General features: G+C 49.9%; 1 protein-coding gene across 3 annotated transcripts in view; it reads right to left on the reverse strand.

The window, feature by feature from the left end:
- The window catches only part of LOC125334899 (fer-1-like protein 4), a 40,032-nt gene that overhangs the window by 11,698 nt on the left and 7,161 nt on the right, over positions 1 to 21,173 (reverse strand). For all 3 annotated transcript variants that reach the window (XM_048322127.1, XM_048322125.1, XM_048322126.1), the window contains exons 5-34: positions 21,037 to 21,128; positions 20,398 to 20,439; positions 20,118 to 20,282; positions 19,777 to 19,837; positions 18,506 to 18,637; positions 18,325 to 18,387; positions 17,275 to 17,359; positions 16,842 to 17,001; positions 16,441 to 16,624; positions 15,477 to 15,663; positions 14,905 to 15,269; positions 14,453 to 14,561; positions 13,486 to 13,684; positions 12,598 to 12,718; positions 11,914 to 12,014; positions 11,277 to 11,364; positions 9,873 to 9,989; positions 8,612 to 8,764; positions 8,196 to 8,373; positions 7,477 to 7,601; positions 6,955 to 7,089; positions 5,651 to 5,824; positions 5,288 to 5,410; positions 4,820 to 4,981; positions 4,322 to 4,481; positions 3,452 to 3,555; positions 2,940 to 3,071; positions 2,292 to 2,340; positions 1,037 to 1,143; positions 566 to 691 (exon numbers count right to left, since the gene is read on the reverse strand). In XM_048322127.1, the coding sequence (XP_048178084.1) occupies positions 566 to 691; positions 1,037 to 1,143; positions 2,292 to 2,340; positions 2,940 to 3,071; positions 3,452 to 3,555; positions 4,322 to 4,481; positions 4,820 to 4,981; positions 5,288 to 5,410; positions 5,651 to 5,824; positions 6,955 to 7,089; positions 7,477 to 7,601; positions 8,196 to 8,373; positions 8,612 to 8,764; positions 9,873 to 9,989; positions 11,277 to 11,364; positions 11,914 to 12,014; positions 12,598 to 12,718; positions 13,486 to 13,684; positions 14,453 to 14,561; positions 14,905 to 15,269; positions 15,477 to 15,663; positions 16,441 to 16,624; positions 16,842 to 17,001; positions 17,275 to 17,359; positions 18,325 to 18,387; positions 18,506 to 18,637; positions 19,777 to 19,837; positions 20,118 to 20,282; positions 20,398 to 20,439; positions 21,037 to 21,128 (3,999 nt within the window). The remainder of the gene's footprint in view (positions 1 to 565; positions 692 to 1,036; positions 1,144 to 2,291; positions 2,341 to 2,939; positions 3,072 to 3,451; positions 3,556 to 4,321; positions 4,482 to 4,819; positions 4,982 to 5,287; positions 5,411 to 5,650; positions 5,825 to 6,954; positions 7,090 to 7,476; positions 7,602 to 8,195; positions 8,374 to 8,611; positions 8,765 to 9,872; positions 9,990 to 11,276; positions 11,365 to 11,913; positions 12,015 to 12,597; positions 12,719 to 13,485; positions 13,685 to 14,452; positions 14,562 to 14,904; positions 15,270 to 15,476; positions 15,664 to 16,440; positions 16,625 to 16,841; positions 17,002 to 17,274; positions 17,360 to 18,324; positions 18,388 to 18,505; positions 18,638 to 19,776; positions 19,838 to 20,117; positions 20,283 to 20,397; positions 20,440 to 21,036; positions 21,129 to 21,173) is intronic.

The raw sequence follows: 21,173 nt of genomic DNA on the forward strand, positions 1-21,173 counted from the left end.
GGAGACAGTCCTTCCCAAAGGTCCAATCATGTCCACATGGCCCAGGCAATCCCTGCTTGCAATTTAGGCTGTAGGCTGTTAGACCACTGCCAATGTCAGATCTGAGCACCTCCAGTCACTTTGGACTGCCAAAGACAGAGGACACCAAAGGTTTTCAAGTGACAGCTACAGCTTCTGTAGCTCTTCAAGGGCTCCTGGATGGGAGGATGATGCCTCTTTTAAATAAGTTCTGCTAATTTTAAAACCAGTGAAGCTTACTAATACTTATATGCATATTGAATACACCCAGAGGCCGCAACCAGAATGAGTCCTTTATGCTTCATGCTTTCTCCTTGTAGCAGCTGAAAAATCTGAATCAGATGGATTTATAAGCTAACAACAGTAGGACCACAGTACAATTGGTTCAACAGGCACTAACAGTACCCTGGTCGTGCTGCAGCCCAACCTCATGTCACCCTGCACATCCAAACACCCTGCAAGGCTTTGCTGGTATTAGCTTTCTCCGAAATACAGGTCATAAGGATCTTCCACAAGCAGCACAAAGGTCATCCAAATGAAACAGTACCTTGTACTTCCCCACATAATGTTCATCCTCATTTCCATCTTCATTTGCTTTGCCACGATGAAGGGGGAAAACACACAACCAGTCTTCAAAATTACCAAACTCATTTTCTAGCTCAGAGCTGTAGATCTGAAATAAGTAGAAAGTAATTTTGGGCCTTTTCCTGCCATCTGAAAGGGAAGGAGAGTCATCCTTTCTCTGCTTCAACCATTTCACCTAGTCCTACCTTACTCCTGTTATTTCTCAGTGCAGGGTGTTAATGGTTTCCCTGCTTGTCCATGGGGCCAGCCTTGGATGTGGATGCACATCCCAGCTTGGCTCCAAGGTCTTACTAGCTGCACCAAAGTTCAGCAATGATGGGGCCTCAGCACACACTGCAGGTTCTCCTCCCAGCATAACTTCCACTGCAGGAAGGTGAGGAGGACATGGACAAAAGGCCAGGGCTGAAAGAGACTAGGTCACCCTAATTATCACCTGAAGGGTGGCAATGAATTTCCTCTTGGGTTGAGCAGGTTCAGCTTCAATCACTGCCTCATCCTCTGCTTCCATGTCAATGGAGGATGCATTTAAATTCCCTCCATCTAGAAATGACAGCAAGAGATTAGGGAACACTGATTTTGCCCATCATGTCAAGTGTCTCTACATGAAATTACCCCAGACACAGCTTCTGCTTTCACCCAGGGCTTTGACCTGTGTCACAGCAACTGGAGCTATTGCTGTTTGTAACAGGTGTCCTTCTGGCATCTCAGGTTTCCCAGCATGGCATGGCTGGATGGGTGGGGGGACAAAAATTGGCACAGACCTGCCTGTCTGCATGGCTGCTGTTCAGACAGGAATTGGGCAGAAACCAAATGAAGGAAGGTGGTTGGACCAGCTCACAGGTGCTGCCAGGGAAGGCACAGAGGAGAGCTCACCCTCGTCTTTGGATGAGTGCTTATTTGCTGGCCTGCTGGTTTGGGTGGCTAACCACAGCCACTTTCCGCACAGCTAGCTGAGCCAGGAGAGACTGTGTCTAGACCTTTCTCAGGGGCACCACCAAAACAAGGACAGAGTGGGTGTGTCCTTGTCCCATTTCACAAGGCTCCAGATCCCTCAGGTGCTAATGGCATGCAGGTACCCTCAAGCCCTCTCCTTATATTGTATTTACGTCATTTTTATACTTCACACTTTCCCGGGTCAGAGCTATATGAGTCACTGCTTACACCTCTGCAAACCTGAACCTACAGCTGTAACATTGTTCTCAGATCATAAAAAGATTGTTAGTACTGTCTTTCTGTTACCTCCCGTTACCAAGTGAGTATCCCATGAGCACAGAGTGATGCCCAGCTCCTGGACAGTTTTCCCTGTCCACCATCCTCCCTCTCCATCCCACCACTGCTTCCCAATTTCACCCAGACAATCCCATGATCCCTGCAGATAATTTTTCTGCATTTTTCTCCCACAGGAAAGCACTTGCTTTAACACAATTTTTCAAGACTCCACTATTTTCCAGGACTTTTCTGACCATTTTCCAAACTTTTTTCAGGAAAGTTTGGCATTTTCAACCTGAAATAGCCTGTTAGCCCTTGCTGATGTCTTCAGCCTCTCTGCTCACTTTTATGTTGTCATTGCTGAATGTTGCAAGGTTGTTCTCTGCACAGACGCCATTCCCACAAGCCCAGTACCCTCTGGGGTGGAATAAAATCCTGGTTCTCTCCATTAAAGAGTGGGGTATTGCTAGAGGACTCACCTGCATCATTCAGGTCATCTTTCTCAGCATCTTCCTCATCACTGCATTCCTGAAACACACATAAACAGTCACCTCAGATCCCTGACAGCAAAGGCTTCTCCCTCCAAGCACAGAACACCGACATTTTCCTGCCAAGAGAGTAAGTAATACATAGCCTGAAATCATTCAGCAATAACAATAATGATACCCAGTGAGTGTCTTAATGACTTTCTCTTCTCCCCAGATCCTTCTGCTAGCTTCTTTTGATTGGAATTTAAGTTGGACAGGGCAAGGAAGGAAATTTGGAGCAGACTTGCTCTCCTAACACATACTAGGACATAACCAGGACAGAGTAAGCAGCATGAAAGCCCCTGTTAAAATCATCAACGTCACATTTTCAGGAGGCCCTCAACAGAAGCTGCCTCATTCTCACCCCACTTGGGCACCAAGCCTCAGGGATGTTTCAATACCCACCACGCGCTGAAATCAGCCCACCTGGCAGATGCTTGATACCTGGCTACCTTAAGTATGCTTGAAACACAGAAGTCCACACCTTCCTGCAGATCCATGTGAGGAGAGCTCCTGTAACACTCAGTATTGTTGAAAACATCTTCCTCAGGCCAGTGCAGCCTATTTTCCCTTCTGTTGGCAGCTGTCACAAAATATTACCTGGTTATACAGCTCTTTCAGGGACGCATAGTACTTGGACCACCAATCCAGTTCTTCCAGTTCTAGTTTTTCCTCTTCATATTCATCTTCCTTCTTTACAAGCTTATTGATAGGAATTTTCTTCAAAGGAGCCTTGAGAGAACAGAGAAAAGGGTTCAGAGGGAAGAAATTACCACCCAGGACACTCATGTACCCTCCTCCTTGGAGCCTCTGGCAAAAGCTCAGCATTCAGGCAGAGCACAGGAGGTGCAAAGCTGCCTGTGGCCCCAGGTTTGTTCTTTGCTACAAAAGAAGCCATTCTCAAGGCACAGGGCAGGTCTCCTTAGTCTCCCTGTGACAGAGCCCCAGCACATGGCACTGCCAATGAGCAGGCAGGAGAGAGGAGTGTTTCAGTCCAGAGAAAAACCCGGTGGATGAAACCTAACACTGAACTTTGGAACTTTCTTTTCTGTTTGTAATCTACAGTTGGCTTTACAAACTTCAAAATTTGTTGGGCCCAACACATAACTCACCTTCACAAAACTAAGGGGGTGAGTGCTGGAACCTGGGTCACTAGCTGCCCGTCCAATATTTACCACAGTCTGAGATGGAAGACGGTGAGATGAGACTTTCCAAGCTGAGATGAAAATAAAAAGCTTCATGTTTCCATGCATTTATTTCTGCCCACTACTTCCTACTTTTGGCCACAGGAAAACCCTTCCTGTTAAAACACTGTCGTGTGATTGATTTTAAAGCTTTTCATAGCAGACCTTGCAAAAAAACCTGCTGTAAATCCAAGTACAGTACTGAGATTGGCCACCATCATCAACATGCTTGTTGCTGACTCCCAGGAATTCAGAATTATGAGATATACCTGCCTTGCTCAGACATAACCACAGATGAATCAATATTTGACTTCTTCATGCTTCCAGATAAGGAGCGCTAGCTGTTGCTATCATAGAACTATTTAGCTTAACTATTACCCAATGAACAGACCTTGACCTGTGAGAGAACTGAAAACTTTTCAGTCCTTGGTCCTAGTGGACCAGCTTCCTAAAGATGGAGGCGTCACTGAGAAAATTCTTCCCTGTGAGGGTGGTGAGGCCCTGGCACAGCTTGCCCAGAGAAGCTGTGGCTGCCCTATTACTGGAAACGTTCAAGGCCTGGTTGGATAGGGCTTGGACCAAACTGGTCTAGTGGAACGTGGCCCTACTCATGGCAGAAGGTGGAATGAGATGATCTTTAAGCTCCCTTCCAACCCAAACCATTCTGTAATTCTATGACCTCGTGATTCCAGGGAGAGGACTTTGCTGCCTGGCTAAGAGGGAGTGGAAGAGCCAGGGATCTTTGCCACTGGCAAAGCCTGCCTGCTGTCTCCATGAGAACCTCTCCAAGCAGCTCACCTTTGGGTACATCGTCTGGTTCCTCCTCCAGCTCTCTGGGAGAGAATTTCATCACATCGGACACAACATGGCTACCCACCAGCACAGTGCGCCCAAAAGCACGCTTTTCCACCACGAAGATGCTGAGGGGAGGGTGCAGGTATACTTGCTCTGGGAGCTCCTGCAAAAGAATTTTGCATGGGGTTCACAGGAATAAGGGTGATCAACCTGTGTTGAGCTATAAAACTATGGCAGCCCCATCACATAAGGAGAAGCCTGCTGGCACCTTGCAGCTATGCCCAAAAATCAAAGCCTTGCAGTGACAGACCATGGCTAAGACGGCTCTTGGTGGGCAATTTCACAAAGGTTTCGTTCTGCAGCTGAACCATGCGGCCACGGGAGAGCAAAATCCTGGAGGCAGTTCCCCTCCTGCTATCTTGCCCCATGCAGTGAGGCAGTGCATGGGTGCAGGGTAGCCACAGTGTACCCTAGCATGGCAGAATCCACCTTCCCACTCACCACATCCATGTATTTGACCAGCTCAGTGAAGTTGGGGTTCTCTTTGTAGGACACAATCACCTCTGACTCCACCTTCTTGCCAGCACATTCAATGATCACCTGGGGCTCATCCACCTCAAACAAGTTCACTCTCTTCAGGTCCCTCAGGCCCCAGAACAGGATCTGAAGCACAACATGAAGCTGCTGTCCGAGACATGCCAGGCATGGCACTGCCCATGCTGCCACCCCCCACCCACAGGACACAGTTCCCAGAAGAGGCACAGGCCTGCTCTCCCAGCTCAGCTGCCCAGCAGCTCTACCTGTTGAACTACTCAGATGGTTTCTCCCTCATGTCAAGCACCTCCATTTCTGGCATCTGCTCAGGCCTCACAGGCTCATTTGAGCTCCAAACTGGACTCCCTCACCAAGTCCTGCCCTCCACCCAGTGGCAGCTTAAGGGGAAAGCAAGTGCAGCAGATGGCAGCACACCTCTATTCGAAACTCCTTCAGTACTGGGCGGATGCCCTCAGGGATGATGAACCATCCAGGTCCAGCATGGGGGTCTTCCAGGTAGTCGGGCTCTTTGGGCTCCACGTCCTCCGGCACTGATGGCTGAACAGGTGGAACCAGGACACAGCAGGTGATGAAAGTCATTTCTATGCCATGCCATGCCATGCCCCCTCTCCCCTTCCTCTAGTTCTGTGCTCACAGGTTGTCCCTGCAGCCTCCTTTCAATTGAAAGCCAGATGTAGCCTCTAACTTGGAATCCTCTGGTGGGCCCCATGCAACCTTACCCACACAGCTCTCCTCCAAGAGCTGGCAACCATGTGCAGCTTCCTACAAGCCTGTTACCTCCAAACAGCCACTGTAATCAAGCTCAATCAGCTCAAAAGTGGCAATGAGCTCTCCCGCTGCTTTGGTGCCTCTGTAGAAATCAAAGAACTGTAGGGCAGGCTTGGTGTACGGCTCATCGACCAGCTTCACCTGGGGGACAGCAAAGGCCTGCCCAAGGAACTCAGGGGAGCCCTGCAGGAAAGAGGGGAATGAATCAAATCATCCATGGGTTATCTCACCACCTTGAAGACCACCAATCTGGTGGTCCAATTCCAGCCAATCTGGGACAGTACAAGACTACTCTTCCACCCATGTCATCCTCTGCTTTGATTTCCTCTGCTCCATCCAGAGCTAGGAACAGATAGGGCATGTTTGCAGCATCTGCTCTTACCTTACGGTTCATCTCCGTGCAGAACTCATCAAATGACCTGGCATATGCACCAGAGGACATCAAAGCTAGATCAGGTTTTACAGAGTCTCTTCCAGAAAGGGTTTGAGTATCTCCAAGGATGGATATACTACCAGCTCTCTGAGCTACAGGCCCAGTGTGTGATCTACCTCTGTGTAAAACTTGCTTCCTTATATCAAGATGGATTTTCTTCTTTGCCAGTTTGTGCCCATTGCTTGCCATTGGGCCCCTTGGGACCTCCATGAGAATTCTGAACTGACCTTATCTATCCTTTCCCACCAAGTAGCTGCAGACAGCAAAAAGACACTGGCTTTCCCTCGACCTCTGTAGGCTGAATATACTTGGCTCTCCTCCTCTGTCCTGTGCTCCATCTTGGTGGCCTCCTCTGGAGTCACCCCAATACAAGAGGATTTGTCTTATACTGGAACCCCAGGAAAGCTGCTGAATTATACAGGAGAACCTGGTGCAAGTTATGTCATTAGCCTTAGGATAACAAAGAGGCTCCAGGGGATAGTGTGACTTTAAAGCACTAATAAAGAGAGAAAAGGGAGAGCTGAGGAGGGATGATCAATGATACCTGGGGACACAGGGGAAGGAACAGCCTTAAAAGCAATATCAGTTCCTGCAGGCTATGAGCCCTCTGTAATGTGAGACTGCCAAGGAAGCAGAGATAGTGTTTCTTCAAAAAGAAGAGATCCTGGATCCAATGAGCACTCATCAGCCCCTGATGAGTTCAGAGTATCTCTGAGTCAGAAAGTCTTAACCACAGTCACAGTCCCCACCACTCACTGTCACCAGTGGACCAGGACCAAGCTGAATCATGGAAATCAGAGAAGTGGCAGCACTCAGACAGAGCTCCTCTCCCTTCCCTGTTCTGGAAACAACAGGAGGAGGGCAGCATGGCCATACTTACAAATTTATTGTGGCTGAAAAGATTGATTATAATGATGGGGGTCTCTGTTTTCAACTCTTCTTTCTTCCCATCAATAATGAGCTGGTCAAATAAAAGTAGCTCATTCCATGTAGGGCTCAGTGTCTCCTCCAGCATCTGCAGACAGAGACAAAAGGCCCAAGTGTCCCACAGTCAATGGAAACAAACCACATGCAGGAAAGTGAGGAACTCTGGGCTGATTCCCTCTCTCACACAACCACATGCAGCTGGTGGCTGGCAGGAGGGCAAGTTATAAAAGTATGGGATCAGCACTCAAGGCCAACTAGTACATGCCAATCAATCTCTGAGACCATGCTCAGTGACTGTCAAATATTCTCTGAACATATCCACACTGCCCAGAGCATAGATACCTGAGTGCTTGGAGATACAAAAGTCCCAGGAGAACTGCCATAATACTGGGCTTAATCATGTCAGTGAGGGCACGGTCATTTTTCTCTCCCCAAGTTCCCAAGATGACAGAGGCAAGAGTTTAAGTGGTCTCACCCTGGTGGTCTGGCAGTGAGTTGAAAACACCACTCTTGCAAAAGGATCCGAAAGGCCGTTATCATCTGCAGGGAGGATCCCTCGAGCCTGATACAGATGGGCTCGGAGCTGGTAATAGCTGAAATCTGGTAAGAAAAGGAGAGAGGAGGTCCCCAAGTCCTGTATGAGGCCAAAAAAATGCCTGAAGGAGAAGTCCAGCCAGATAGGAGTGGACACAACCTGTGAGGAATAGCTACTACTTCTAGGGACTGTGGTTCTCAGGCTCAGTACATCTCAAAAGGTTTAGCCAAGCCAGACAAGCTCAGTGGGCTCCTCAGACACCTCTGGGAAGTACATGACATGTGACATGTGCAATGTTCTGCTATGAGCATCTGCTGTGGTAAAGCACCACCAAGCCTCATTAGGGGGGTAGACCTCGTGCCCATTGCTAATTTGGCAGCACATTCAGTGCCTGTGAAGTACCCATCCTGTCTGCTGCTTTACCTGAGAATGTGCAAATACATCCTCATGAGATCAAACTGGACGTGCCAGTCCCAGTCATGCCTTGGAGATGACACTAGATCAGGTCCCCATTCTCAGACATAATTCTCAGATCACAGTGTGGCCTGGAGGTGAAGGGCTGTGGAGGGACAATGCATCACCACAGACACTAACCCATGGATGGGACCTCTTGCCTCCCTGCTCTCCTGCTTATGTGGAGAACCAGCATCTGCACTCACCATCCCTGCTGAGCCGGCTGGGAGGGCTGTATGCTGAGAGCTGGGATATCTCTGGCTCACTCTCAGAAAGGAACTCCTCAGGCAGCTCTGCCAAAGAGTTTTTCGCATATTTGGTTATCCCAAGCCACATGTAGATTTCCAGTTTGGCAAAGATCTCACCAGTGTGTAAGCCAGGGACCTGAAAGCACAGAAGGTTTAGCAGGTTTCACATCTCAGACCAAGATGATTGCCATCGGCCTGGGACTGACCAAAGAGCACAGGAGAGAGAGCAACACATTGGCAGAGGTAAAAGGCAGTGGTGGAGTGAAAGCTGTGTTTCCTTGTGAACTCCAGGATTTCAGGAAGGAGGGCTGAAAGCAAGGAGGGGGAAAGAGCATGAAGCAAGCAAGAGCACACAGTTTTGGTATAAACCCTACCTTCATAAAGACAGTCTGGATCTTTGCACAGTCTTTGCCTTTCTCCTCTTCAACTACTGAGTAGAGGATGTTTTGTGCAGGAATTCTGGCATATGCCACACGCCTGTTGTTGCTAAGCATCCAGATGAGTACATCAGGGAGAGTGCACTGGGGCTGGAGGGAGGGAACAGAGGAACATCACAGCAGAGGAACAGCATGCGTCATCCTCCTTCCACTGACATGGTGAAAGCTTCATCTCCTCACAGGAGGGACTCTGGCTGCATGGCGGTTTAGAGATCCAGAAGCAAATAAAGCACCTAACATTGGCCACATGCTTCTGAAAGTCAGCCCTGCAATATGGCTCTGCAGGTGCTGTGGTTTAACCCCAGCTGGCAACTTAGCCCCATACAGCCCCTCGCTCACTGTCTCTCGGTGTGATGGGAAAGAGGATTCAAAAAGTAAAAGTGAAAGAAGTTATGGATTGAGATAAAAACAGTTTCATAGGGAAAGAAAAAGCTGCACACACAAGCAAAGCAAACCAAAGAATTCATTCCCCTCTTCCCATGGACAGGCACGTCTTCAACCATCCCCAGAACAGCAGGGCTCCATCACAGAAACGGTGACTTGGGAAGACAAATGCCATCACTACAATTGTACATCACTCTACCCTCACAGAGCTAAAGATGTGAAAATGATTTGACTTTACTTGGTGAAAGACTTCTCCAAGCTTCAACAGCATCTGTCCACCTAACGTCAGTAAACATGGCATTCTGGTTGACACTACAACAACACACTGATTTTTTTCAATACAAACAATGAAACTCTGAATATGGAGAGTCTCTGCTATGGATGAGAGTTTCTGCAAGTTTGAATCTGCAGAAAGTATCTAGGGTCAGTCCCTGGTGGAAGTGCAGGCAGTGCAGGCAAGGCTCTTTCCCCAGGCAAAACTGTCTGCTGCGGACAAGGCCTTGGGCTGGTGGGGCAGAGAGGCCCAGGAGGCCTGGAGCTGGCCTAGCTCTGCCTCCTACCCATTGCAGAGTTGCTTGGGTCCCTGCTCTGCCACCAACAGCCCTGCAAAGCTACCTGGCCTCATCCCTCATTAGAGCTATCACAGGAAATATGGTAACTTCAGTAGCTGGAACTTGGAATTTTACATAGTGAGGAAAGACAGCAGAGGAAAAGCTTCAGCTCAGACTGGTGAGAGCCCCAGCAGACAGCTCAGTATGCTCTCCTTGCCTACCCTGTTCAGCTCAGAAAAGGGGTTCCCTAGGAGCCACTGTACCTCTTTAGCCATGAAGCGTATCTTTGCCAGGATCCTCCTTGTCTCCTTAACCTTCTCCTTGACATTGTCACGAGTCAGGCGCCGCCTCACACGGAGCCCTTGCTTTGCATACAGGATCTGAACAGAAAGCACAGCTGTCACACAACCAGCCATACCCCAGTGCCACCATGGGGGGGGTCTGCAGGCAGCTTACTGTGTGCTGATCGCATCCATCCTGCCCCACTGCACCCTGACCTCCACCATGGCTCACTGCCCAGTTGCTGAGAGCAAATCTCCATGAACCTGTCACAAGCCATTTAGCAAAGGGTGCCAAGAACTGGAGACTCATCAGCCCAGTCAATATCATCCGGTAAAAAAAGTCGATGAGCTTTAAAATCATTTGGGGCAGAAAGATGTCTAAGGAATAAACATTTCAGAAGCAGATAGTGCCTGCGGAAGCCTTTGGCCAAGGAGCAACTTGGGGCCACAAAAGTATGGGAATATGAAGATGTAGGAAACTGCAACACAGGGCTTGGCTTTCACCACCACTAGTACACATCAGAGATAGTGTACACATCTGAGGAGAGACTTTGGGATGAACCAAAACTAATGATGAAATCCAGAAGGAATTCAGGGTGTACACCCACTATGTACTGACAAAGCCAGAAAATTAATCTCTTGGGTGGGTTCTCTCTTCCAGAGTGTCTCAGACTTAGCCAAGCACCTTCACCATAGCTCAGGTGATGACGCACAAGGAAGCGGAGGGAAGGGAACTGGGACCCAGACATGCCTAAATTTTATTTCCTGCTGCTGTCATTGCATTTTGGTCAGCCTTTCAAAGCTTTGTAGTCTGACAGGGACTATGACTACAGCTGTGCTCTGCTGTGCTGTGATGGAGGGTATGTAATTGTGCTCTCATGCAGCTAGCTGGTCTTTTGTACAGGGTGATAAATGCCCAAGTGTTAGCCTTTCTGAGAACAGACAGATGAATGTCTGTTGTAGATCTGCTTGATATGTACCCAGCCAAGTAGGCAAGTTTTCAGGAGCAGTGGATCTCAGTGAGCCACTGCAAAACTGCCTGCAGGAATATGGTGTACCAAAAGGCCTCCAGCAACCTACTGGGCAGCAATATGCATGTGCTCAACCACATATGCCCCAGAAGAGACGAAGGAAGGCATCAGGGCACAGCATCTGCACAAAACTGTGGGCAGCCATGGCCAGACCCTATCTCTGTTCCCTGAGCCAGAAGTTGTATTGCTCTGAGCAGAAGTTGGGAGATTCTGTAGTAAATGCCTATGACTGATATCATGAGTCTTAGCTCCAGGTTTCCTTCTTAGCATCAGTTCCTGCTCGTCCTCCAGAAGCATCCCCCAGAGCAGGGATTGCACAGACTCCCACCAACAACCACCAAGCCCCACAACTTACAATGTTGCGCATCAGGTATTTTGTCCGACATCTGTCCAGGTTATTTGGATGAGCCATTGTTTTTCTCTCTGCATTGACTGAATATTGCCTGCAATGAGAACAGCAGCACAGACCCTGTATACTCTGCACCCAGCAGGTTGAGCACAGCTCACAGCAGGGACACAAGCTCCAAATCCAGATGCGTCAGGAGTCTCCTTTTCTGTGATACCCTCTCTTCTGCAAGCTTGTTGGTTCAGAAGGTACACTGGGGATTCTCAGCACCTGAGGCTCCCTTTCTACTGTTGCACTGTGGACTGAAGTGCATATCAGCCCCCACAGGGCAGTCATGGGGATTGAAACACTAGTCTTTTGACTGCATGACTGAAAAGAGTGAAGGAAATGTCCTTCGCATTTAGGAAACACACAGGAGTCCAGGAACACTGAGGCTGCCATCTATGACCCCTTTGATTCTCAGAACAGGACTGGAGTCTCCTCTCCAAGTTTGAAGAGCTACAGGGTCCTTTTCCCAAGTCATCCTCATTTCCTTCTGCTCATCCCCCTCAAAAGGGCAAGAGAGAAGACTGCACACAGCCCAGGCAGAATATGATATGATCTCCTAACCTGAAAACAAACTTCAGAAAATCAGGGACATGCTAACCTGCATCCAGCTACAAATTCCTCCAGCACCTCTCTGAGCCGCTCTTCTGCTTTAGCCTTTGGTCTTCTCAAGAGCTTTTCCACGTCATCCAACCCCTGCTCCTGTAGCAAAATCACAATATTCACAAAGCTTACACCTTTCCTACATAAGTGGCTTATGCCTTTCTGCAGAGCTGGGATTCATGAGTGCTGCAGATCAGCACTATGCTGGCCAGGGACTCTCCAGAGCCTGAGGATAACCTTAACATTTGTTGTTACAACACCTTCTGCCTCAGTCTTCGAGCAGCCACTGACATACACTGGGGCAAGCTCTGCTTTCATATTTTCAAGCCCAGAAGGGAAGGTCCCATGAAGAGACTGCATCCCCTTCATGACAACCTGAGAGTCTGCTTGCCGAATCATCTGCCCAGGGCTTACACAGCTCAGGACTGGCAGCAGAAGAACTTGTTGTCACAGACATATCACATCACTCGCTCCTCCAGGAACCACCACCAGGCAGTTACACAGCCTGAGTCCATGTGCCCTACCCCACCTGTCTAAAGGACAGGTGGGACTAAACCCTGTGAGAGACGTGGACTTGCATGGGTAGTGAGGATGGCAAACATCTCATACAGCAACTGCACATGCAACAAGGAAAGCACACCAGGAAGGAGCATGCCACAGACAAACACCCTGAACACACTACCAGGCGCTCTGCCAGTTTGACAATCCAGTTGGAAATGCAGAGTCTCCAGGCGTGATCCTCCCAGTAGCTCCATACATACACGCAGGGTTTTTCGTGCGTCATGGGCAGGCAGCTGTATGACCTAAGGGCAGCAGGCAGAGGAGATTATGGCTACTGCTACAGAAAGCATATGCTGTATCATAACACATGTGCTTGCACATCCAGCAAGGGAGCAAAGGCTGAACTCTGTCCCCTCCACAGAAAATTAATTGGCTGTTTTGGGCTCTGCACCATGGACATGTGTGCAAGCTGCTGGATCTGCCTTTTGCCATCCCAAACTAGCACACAAGGTTTCTAGTAGAGACAGCAGCACATGCTCAGATGAATGAGGCTGACAGGAGCATGGGATGCTGCCGAGATTTCTCACTGCTATGGGACTAAGTAATAGCAGGCACAGGCCTCGCAATGCAAAGACCAAGACATTGTCAGGCCTGTGGGACAAACTAGGCAGCATTCCCAGAGCAAACATATCATCAGAAGAGCTTGTGTATGTGTCTTGCCTGCTCAACATAGGACAGCATATGCCAAGAGTACTCCTCTCCTTCTTCCTCACTGGAAACAAGCCCTTAGGATGCTGCTTGTGAAGCAGAAAAGGGACGGCTGTTATTGCAAGGTCTCAGTTTCCTTGGGACCCTGTCCTTGGCCATCTGCACACATCAAGCAGACACCATAGGACTGTAGAGCTAGTGGGAAATCCCAGCCAGCTAGGCTATGGCAAGCTGCAGGGTTGCAAAGAAGAGAAACCAATGATGCATTGCTGAGCAGACCTCTAATAACATCTGGAACAACCAGCCTGGGAAGCTGTGACAGCTCCAGGAAAGGTGGGATAGAAAGACATAGAAGACTTACTTGTCATGCTCCGTGGGCTCTGGTCTCTGGCTCTTTGTCACTGATTTGTTCAGTGCTGTTAAAGCTGGAGTCAGGATTTCAGCATTCAGCTCACCACCTGAATCAGCATCCAGTAAAGGCTGCCCTTCTTCTTTCACTTCTCCCTTTTCCATTTTTTGCCATCCTTTGGTCACAACCTCATCAGATTTGCCATAGTTTCCTTGAAGGTAAGCATTAAATGATAAATAGGTAAGTGGGATCACTCAGGTTTTTTTAGAAAAGAAGTTTTCTAGCTGGCAAAACCAGAATGCAGTCTTCCTGCCAAGAGAAGCACAGGGGTATTGACTGCTTTGGGAACTAGCAGTTCAGTAGCGTCCAACCATCAGTGCATCACATGGACAACCAGGAGGTCCAAGTGGGAGCCGGGCAATTGCAAGGAGGTCCTCGTGTATGCCTTCTCCAGTTCTGCCAGCTCCACCAAGTGCCTGCTGACTACCATCTGCATCCCTACACTGGGGCCAGCATCAGCTCCTCAAGTAGTAAGTATATCAGCATCAAGCATCTCCACCCGTCCATCTTAGCAGGTAGGGGCTTTGACCCACTCTCCAACCATTGATTCCCCATCACTTGTCACATCCCCTCAGTGCCATGTGACCAACCCCAGTATCCCAGCTTTCCCTCCTTTGTTTACCTTTCTTGCTACCAAACCCTTCTACTTCTTTGTACCCTCACTTACTAGAAGAGTTTCCCCAAACTTTCCCAAAACAGGTAATTCATACAAATGGTGCAAATCTCCAATCCCATAGAAGAGATCCAAGCTCTTCAGGTAAGTAAAGCACTGTGCACACTCCTTGGATTCATTCCCCATTTGCCTTCCCAAGTTCCTGAGCTGACTTGATAGGGCAGTGTCAAGAACTGACTTGGCTGTCAGAGGGAGATTCACACTGTTCCCATGGTTTCTGGACATGGGGACCTGGGGAATACCCACCTATAGAGACTTCAAAGCTGACAGGTTTCGAGCTGAGAGAGGAGTCCATCATAGTGGCTTCAAAGAAGGCAGCAAAGAGGAGGAATTCATCCTTTCTCCCCAGCACATTCTGAGCAAGGAGACAGAAATCAGCCTGAGAGCCTTATGTGCCAAAACACTCCTGAGCACCAGGGCATGACTGATGCCTGCCAGCCCTTCCACAGGACCTCAGCAGGATGCTGCTGAAATCACCACTGGGCTACCAGAGGCAGGACAAGATTTCTTGGAAGACCTGAGGTGTTGTTGCAGAGCCATGGCTTTGGTTGATGCTTGTGTGAAGCCACTGAGCAGGTTGTAGGCTGAGGGATGGCTATTGTACCAACACAGCTGCCTCCTGCCTTGCCTCTTTCCCTTCACAACTGTGCATGCCAAAGACTGGCATGGATCAGCCGTGTCAGCACTGCAGAACTCACCTCGGGGAGTGGATGAAGCTCTTCCACCTCCACAGTGACCTCCCTGGGCTGCTCGGCCTCCTGACAGGTCCCAGCCTCCCCCTCTCCCTGCAGCTGCCTCAGTTCTTTAGTTTTCTCCTTGGATTTTTTACTTTTCTTCTTCAGCTTCAGTTTGCTCAGGGCACCCCTTGTCCTATCGCCAAGTTTCCTCTCTGCCACGCTGGGGCTGCTGAAGATCTCCACTGTGATGGCCATGAGGATGCGCCCACGGTAGAAGATGCCCTCACCCATGCCTTCATTGAGGTCTTTGTGGATGTCCCGCAGAGCTGAGTTCTGGGGGGAGCCATACAGGTTCACCCAGGCTGGGCCAAATGTGGGGTTAAAGCCTGCAGAGACAGGGACAGGGTCTCATTATGCTCCAGGGTGCTGCTGCAGAGAGACCTCCCCCAAGAGGACAGCCCAGGACACCAGAATGTCAGTGTGCTTCAGCCACTCCTGCTCCCACCCCCAGGAGACCACCATGCTGAGCAGAAAGTGCATGGCATGGGGCTGCCCAGGACGTCCTGCCCTGGGGCAGCCATGCCAAGCCTCACCATTCCTGTCAGGGTCCGAGATCTCCTGCAGGTCAATGTAGTGTGTAGCAATGGCCACATCACCAACATTGGCATCATCCAGCACCTGGACTTTTATCTTTCTGGACAGAGGCGGGAACATCTCAATGAAACTGATCTGCTCATTCCACTCAGGCTCAGTGGTGTTGGTCTCCACTGATGTTTCCCCCTGGGAAGGAGAAGGTGTGAAAGCCACATAGTTCCAACTAGTGCCCAGAAAAAGGGATGCCTCAGAGCTTGTCTGGGAATGGCACATACTCTTGTACCACCTGCAGATAGTGCTGGGCGGGCTCTGGGAGTGGCAGTGTCCCTGCCCCTATCCCCTCTCCTGCAATTCCTCTCTGTTTCATTAATGGGGGTCTGTTCCAAGGCCTGGGCATAAGCTGCACAGTGAAGGGAATGCAAGCAGGCAGCAGACCCAGAGGTGTCTAAGGGTTGCCTGGAGCACTCCAGGCCCACAAGACTGCCCAGGGATTGATTCTTATATTAATGGATATTACGGGACCAGAAACCCTGACCTTGTGTGAAAAAACTGGGCCATTATCTCAGTAAACTCTCTCAAGGGTCTCAGGCTGAGCCCAGCTTGACACAGAAAAAGGACTTCAGTCCCGCTCCAGGATTTATTTGATCCTGTCCCTATGTCTAAGGATATGAATCTCTGCCTGCAAAGCCAGTAGCTCAGCCAGTAGCTGTGCCCAGGGCTGGGGCTGTCCAATGAGCAGCTCTCTGTAGAGACAAAAGTCAAGAACAGCCTTCTCATCCAGACATTGCACAACCAGGGCCACACAGCTCAGGTCACTGCTAAAGACAGCAAGAACTGGGCTCTCCCAGCCTGTTTTCAGTGAGATTGCTGTGCCTTATGGAGGCTCCTGGCACCATGAGTCCACCCATGCTGCCACACAGCCAAGGGAGATTCAGCCTGTCCCAACAGTTTCCCCACACTCACCTGCTGCCCACAGAATGAGACCTGCACGTATGGGTCGATACAGACTTTTCTCTCCCCTATGATCTTGGAGATACCACCCATGATGCCTGCACTCATGCTGGGCAGGCCCTCAGCACGATACAGTTTGATGCAGACCCTGCCCCAGGGTCTCTCTGCAGGGACTCTCTTAGGCAGCAGCAGGTTCCTGAAAGACAAATTTATGTCCTGCCTCTCTCCTGGAGTCCATGGGACACAATGCTGGGAAATTCACTGACTGGCAGGAAGATTGGATCCTTCCTCACCACAGGTCTTTTTCACTGGGTCTTTGCCCATCGGAAGAGGGGAAAACAGGGCAAAAAAAGTAGTGTGAAGAGAGACATGGCAGGGTTCCCCACGGGCATGCAAAATCCCACTGCACCTACTTTTCAATGTCCTCATCCTGGTTCCTGGAATAGGTGGGAAGGAAGCCCACAATATCCCCACGTGCAGAGACAGAGATGTTGCACTTCACAAAGCCTTTCACGCCTGCCTGGGTGTCCGTGGGGTCACTGATAACTGCCCACTTCTGGAAAAATCTGTGATCTGAGAGGGAAGAGGAGGAGTTCCCTAGGGAGAGGCCAGGTTACCATTTCACATCCAATTCTGTCCGCACAAAGACTGCCCTGACCCTGCCTCTGAAGGTGCAGGAGGTGTCACCTGCCTTCAGACAGCTGGGAGGAGAAGCAAGCTCAGGTTCTCATGCAAACTAAGTGCTTTAAAGCCAGGGCCTTGTCCAGACCCATCAGAGCATGAAGGAAACACCAGTTTCAGACAGAGCCAGGGTCAGGCACAGGTACATAGTGCAGTCCCTCATACCTGGCTGGCTGTACACTGTCTCAACATCCATCTTGAACGTTCCTATGCAAGTTCCCAGAAATGGTATCTTCTTTGAGTGAAAAACCTGCAGACAGCACAAGTCCCCCTGAGCACCATGAGGTGTGGGCAGCCAGGTGACACATCCAGATATCTCTGAGGAATATAGGGCTGCCAAAAGCTCGTTCCAAAGCACAACTGAGGCAGTGGTTGCAAGCTCCTCATGCGGATTGTGCTAGCCCTGAAACAAACCCATTCTTACTCCCACAAAGCCCACCAGCCCACAGCCCTCAGTCAAACCTAGACCAAGGCAGTCATGTGCAACCAATTCAGTTTCTGTAGTCCTAGGTAAGCCACACCCCTACAATGGACCTAGGACCAATCTGTTTTCTGCTGGGTTAGGGCAGAGCTATGACCCCACCAGGCTAGTGTCTCTCCCAAAACCCAAGTCTTGCTCAGTGCTTGCTGAACTCATACCAGCAGAAGAGACGTGCAGCCTTTCACAGGGAAAGTGCTGGAGACCACTTGGCAAAGGACGTGCTGGCTGGGTTTAGCTATCTTCAGAACATCCCCACGTCTTGGGGAAGCCCTTGTGCTTTGGGCCAAGGGATTTTCAACCTCTCTGCGTGCCTGGGCTTTTCTGCAGCACAAATAATTTCTGAGCTCTCCTCACACCAGCCACTTACCTTCAGGACCGGCAAGATGAGGCTCCAGGGTAAGGGGCAGTAGGGAATTGCTGCCAAAACAGCAGGACAACAAGGCAGCAGGCAGGTAAGTGCCCCAGAGGCCCCATTTCAGTCGCAGGGTGAAGAAAAACCCTGACCTGGAGGAGGTGGGAAGGCAGCACTGCCCAGTGCTGGCTCAGAGCAGGGCTAGGTCTCTGCCCCGTGCAGCCACAGGAAGGCCCTGTGGCTCTCTGTGGGCAGGTGCTTCTGGCTGGAATACCTCAATGGTATTGGTACCCTTGCTTTGCCCATCGCTCTCAGTGTCTACTCACAGAAGCATCGGGCTGTACCACTAACCGGTGTAAGATGAAGAGGAAGACATACATACCGAGATCTCTATGAGTCTGTGGAATAAAATGTCCCTTGGCTCATAGAAGTCAAACAAAAAATACTGAAAGAGAAGAGCAAGACAGCTGAGCCCCAGGCTCCCAGGCATCCCTTGCAAGGACAGTCCCAGGCACATGGGACACCAGTGGGGCAAGGACAGAGCCTCTGTCCATGTCACATACTTCATTGTAGAAGGGGCAGTTTGTTGACTTCTGCGTTGCCGTGTGCCTCTTTTCCTCTCCAACCTTGACTACAACAAAGGGGTTGATGTTCACCCCCACCAGCTTCTGTGCTTCAATTACATTAATCCCAACCTGAGAAAATGTGGGAGAAAATCAGCACTCTCCTTGTTTACATCTCCATCCTGAGATTGTTTCAACAATACCAATATGCACATTTACAGGGCACTCTCAATGCAAAGGTGGATACTTAGGGCAGGCAAAAACATGGCTGCTGAAATCTGCTACAGCCAGAACAGACCAAAGTGGTATTTGAGATACTTGTTTCTTTCAGACAAGCAAGGAAATAAAGTATTAGAGCCCTAGTACTTTTGACAAGAGCAGACCTTGCCAGCAGCACTTGTACCCTCAGTTCCTGATCCCAAGGGTTGCAAACCCACTGCTCCCACGTGGCGGGATCCACAGAAGCATCTTGGAGAAGATGCTCTTTGTCTCTTCTGTTAATACTCCTCTTTGAATCCTACTGAGATGGACGCCATTGGAAAGACTGGAATGCAGCTGTCTCATTTACTGCAACTGCTTATGAGTCTAAGATATGCAAGAAATGTTCTCACATTTCCTCTCAGTACAAGTAACTAGGCCATTGTTAAGGTACAGAATAATCACTTCAAGAAAACAGTGGTAGGAAATTCAACCCTCACAAAACCTTCCTGCTTGGTTGATAGGACCAAATGTGAGTCCAGATTGACTTAGAACCAGGGAAGGATTCAAATCCATAGCCAGGCTGGGAGACCTGCCCTGAAATCAATTTAGCCTGATGTCAGATAATCAGCCAGAGCCACAGCTTCCTACCAGCCTCCCAGCATGCCCAAGCAAGCCCCCACATAGCCCTCCGGCCCCAGTCATGTCCCACAGCTGTCCCTAAGGAAGACAGACAGGCCCTGGGAAAGCTGGCAGGCACCAGCCCTGCCTGGTTACTCTCTGAAGCTCTGCTCAGGCAGTGTCTTGCAATTGTACATGTAGCTGATTCCCTTCTCCTGTTTATCCATAGCTAACTACATGGGCTCACTGATACTGGGGCCAGCACTCATGGATGCAGTCCATTCAGGCAACCTTACATCTTGCCCAGGGAAGTCACACAAAATATGATGGTCTTCGTGTTAGAGGCCTTGATGGAGTATGTGGCAATCGGAGAAGCCCAGGCCCGCAGCAAGGCAGTAAGGGACTGGCTATGGGGCCAGAGGCAGCTACGGGAACATGCAATGCTGCAGTACCTGGAAGCTCTGCGGGGCTGGGATGGCAAAGAGGTCCCGTGCAGAGCAGAGTCTGGAGCGGCTGCACAGAAAAAAAAGCCCAGGTGAGCAGGTGTTTTTGTCAACATGGACCTGAGTAAGTCCCCACCAAGGGAAACAACAGAAAACCTGGCAAATAATGGCCCATTGCCCTAGGAATGAGCAAATCCCCAACACACCCGGTCTAGGGCCATTAGAGATGGAAGATTTCTGACATTTTGCCAAAGCAGACTGCCATGAGCTGCAGGAGTTCTCCATAAGATGCAGCATTTTCTACCCCAGGAACCAAGCAAAGGCAAGAGAGAAGAGCATGCCATGGATACCTCTTCACAGGGCTGAAGACGATGCCCGAAGCCTCAATCTCAGATGTATCATATAAATCTTCCTCCTCTTCCTCTTCTTCATCAGTCTCCAGACCTTTTGCCAGCTTCCTGCCTAGTGCAGCAGCCTTCTTGTCCAGTGCCTTCGCTCTCAGCCCCTCGGCAGTCCTGCAAGCCCCACCCCCCCCCCATGCCATCAGCCATATATCAGCCCTGACAAGCGGGCTGTGCACTGCCCCCCACCCAGGAGGGTGAGCCAAGACATTCAAGTAGGGCTACTTACTCCAGCTGCTCAAATCCAGGATTGCAGATGATTAACTCTGAACTGTAAAAACAAAAGATGTTTTGCTGCAAAGACCAGTGTGCTGTGGTTGTTCCCTGGTGCATTTAAGTAACAGTGGCCCAGCCACACTCCTGCTTATTTCTTGGCGGGGACACCAGCATTTTTCTCTTAAGCTTACCCACTGCCCACCCCATGTGTCTGCTGTTTTCCCTCTAGTGTTCCACAAGTGACACTCTGCAGGCCTTGCTGCTGCCTGTCATCCTGTCTGCCCAGAAACCCACAATTCCCCTGGCTTTGGGCACCACCAGCGTGCCATGGAGTTGCTGGAGGCCAAAGCCATGCTCTCTGTAACTTTGCAACCACAAGCCAGGAAGGCGGCAGAAATGCTCTCAAGGCTGTCCCAGGGAGTCCCAGGACTCCCAGCACCTACAGTGGATCATTGCAGTCAAAGGCTCGTTGTGATGACAAGGTATTTTTATCCAAGAGCCCTGCTCCCTTATTGCTGCTGTGGAGTTGAGATGCATCAGCCTGGCCAGAGGTGGAGAGTAAATGAGGCTGGATTGCATCCCAAAGGCTGCCACTGACAAAGGCAGCTGTACAAACTGCCTGGAAATTTGCTCTTCCCTAGGATTTCCATACCTGTCTTTCATAGGATAGACAAAATCCTCTTCAACCCAGCTCCCCGCTGAGCCATCTGGAGGCTGGTAGCGCAAATCCAACTCAATGTAGATCTATAAGCAGGAAGTGAAATGGCCTGAGAGCTTGGCAGCCACAAA

This window comes from Corvus hawaiiensis, chromosome 17, assembly GCF_020740725.1.
Source record: "Corvus hawaiiensis isolate bCorHaw1 chromosome 17, bCorHaw1.pri.cur, whole genome shotgun sequence".
NCBI lineage: Eukaryota > Metazoa > Chordata > Aves > Passeriformes > Corvidae > Corvus > Corvus hawaiiensis.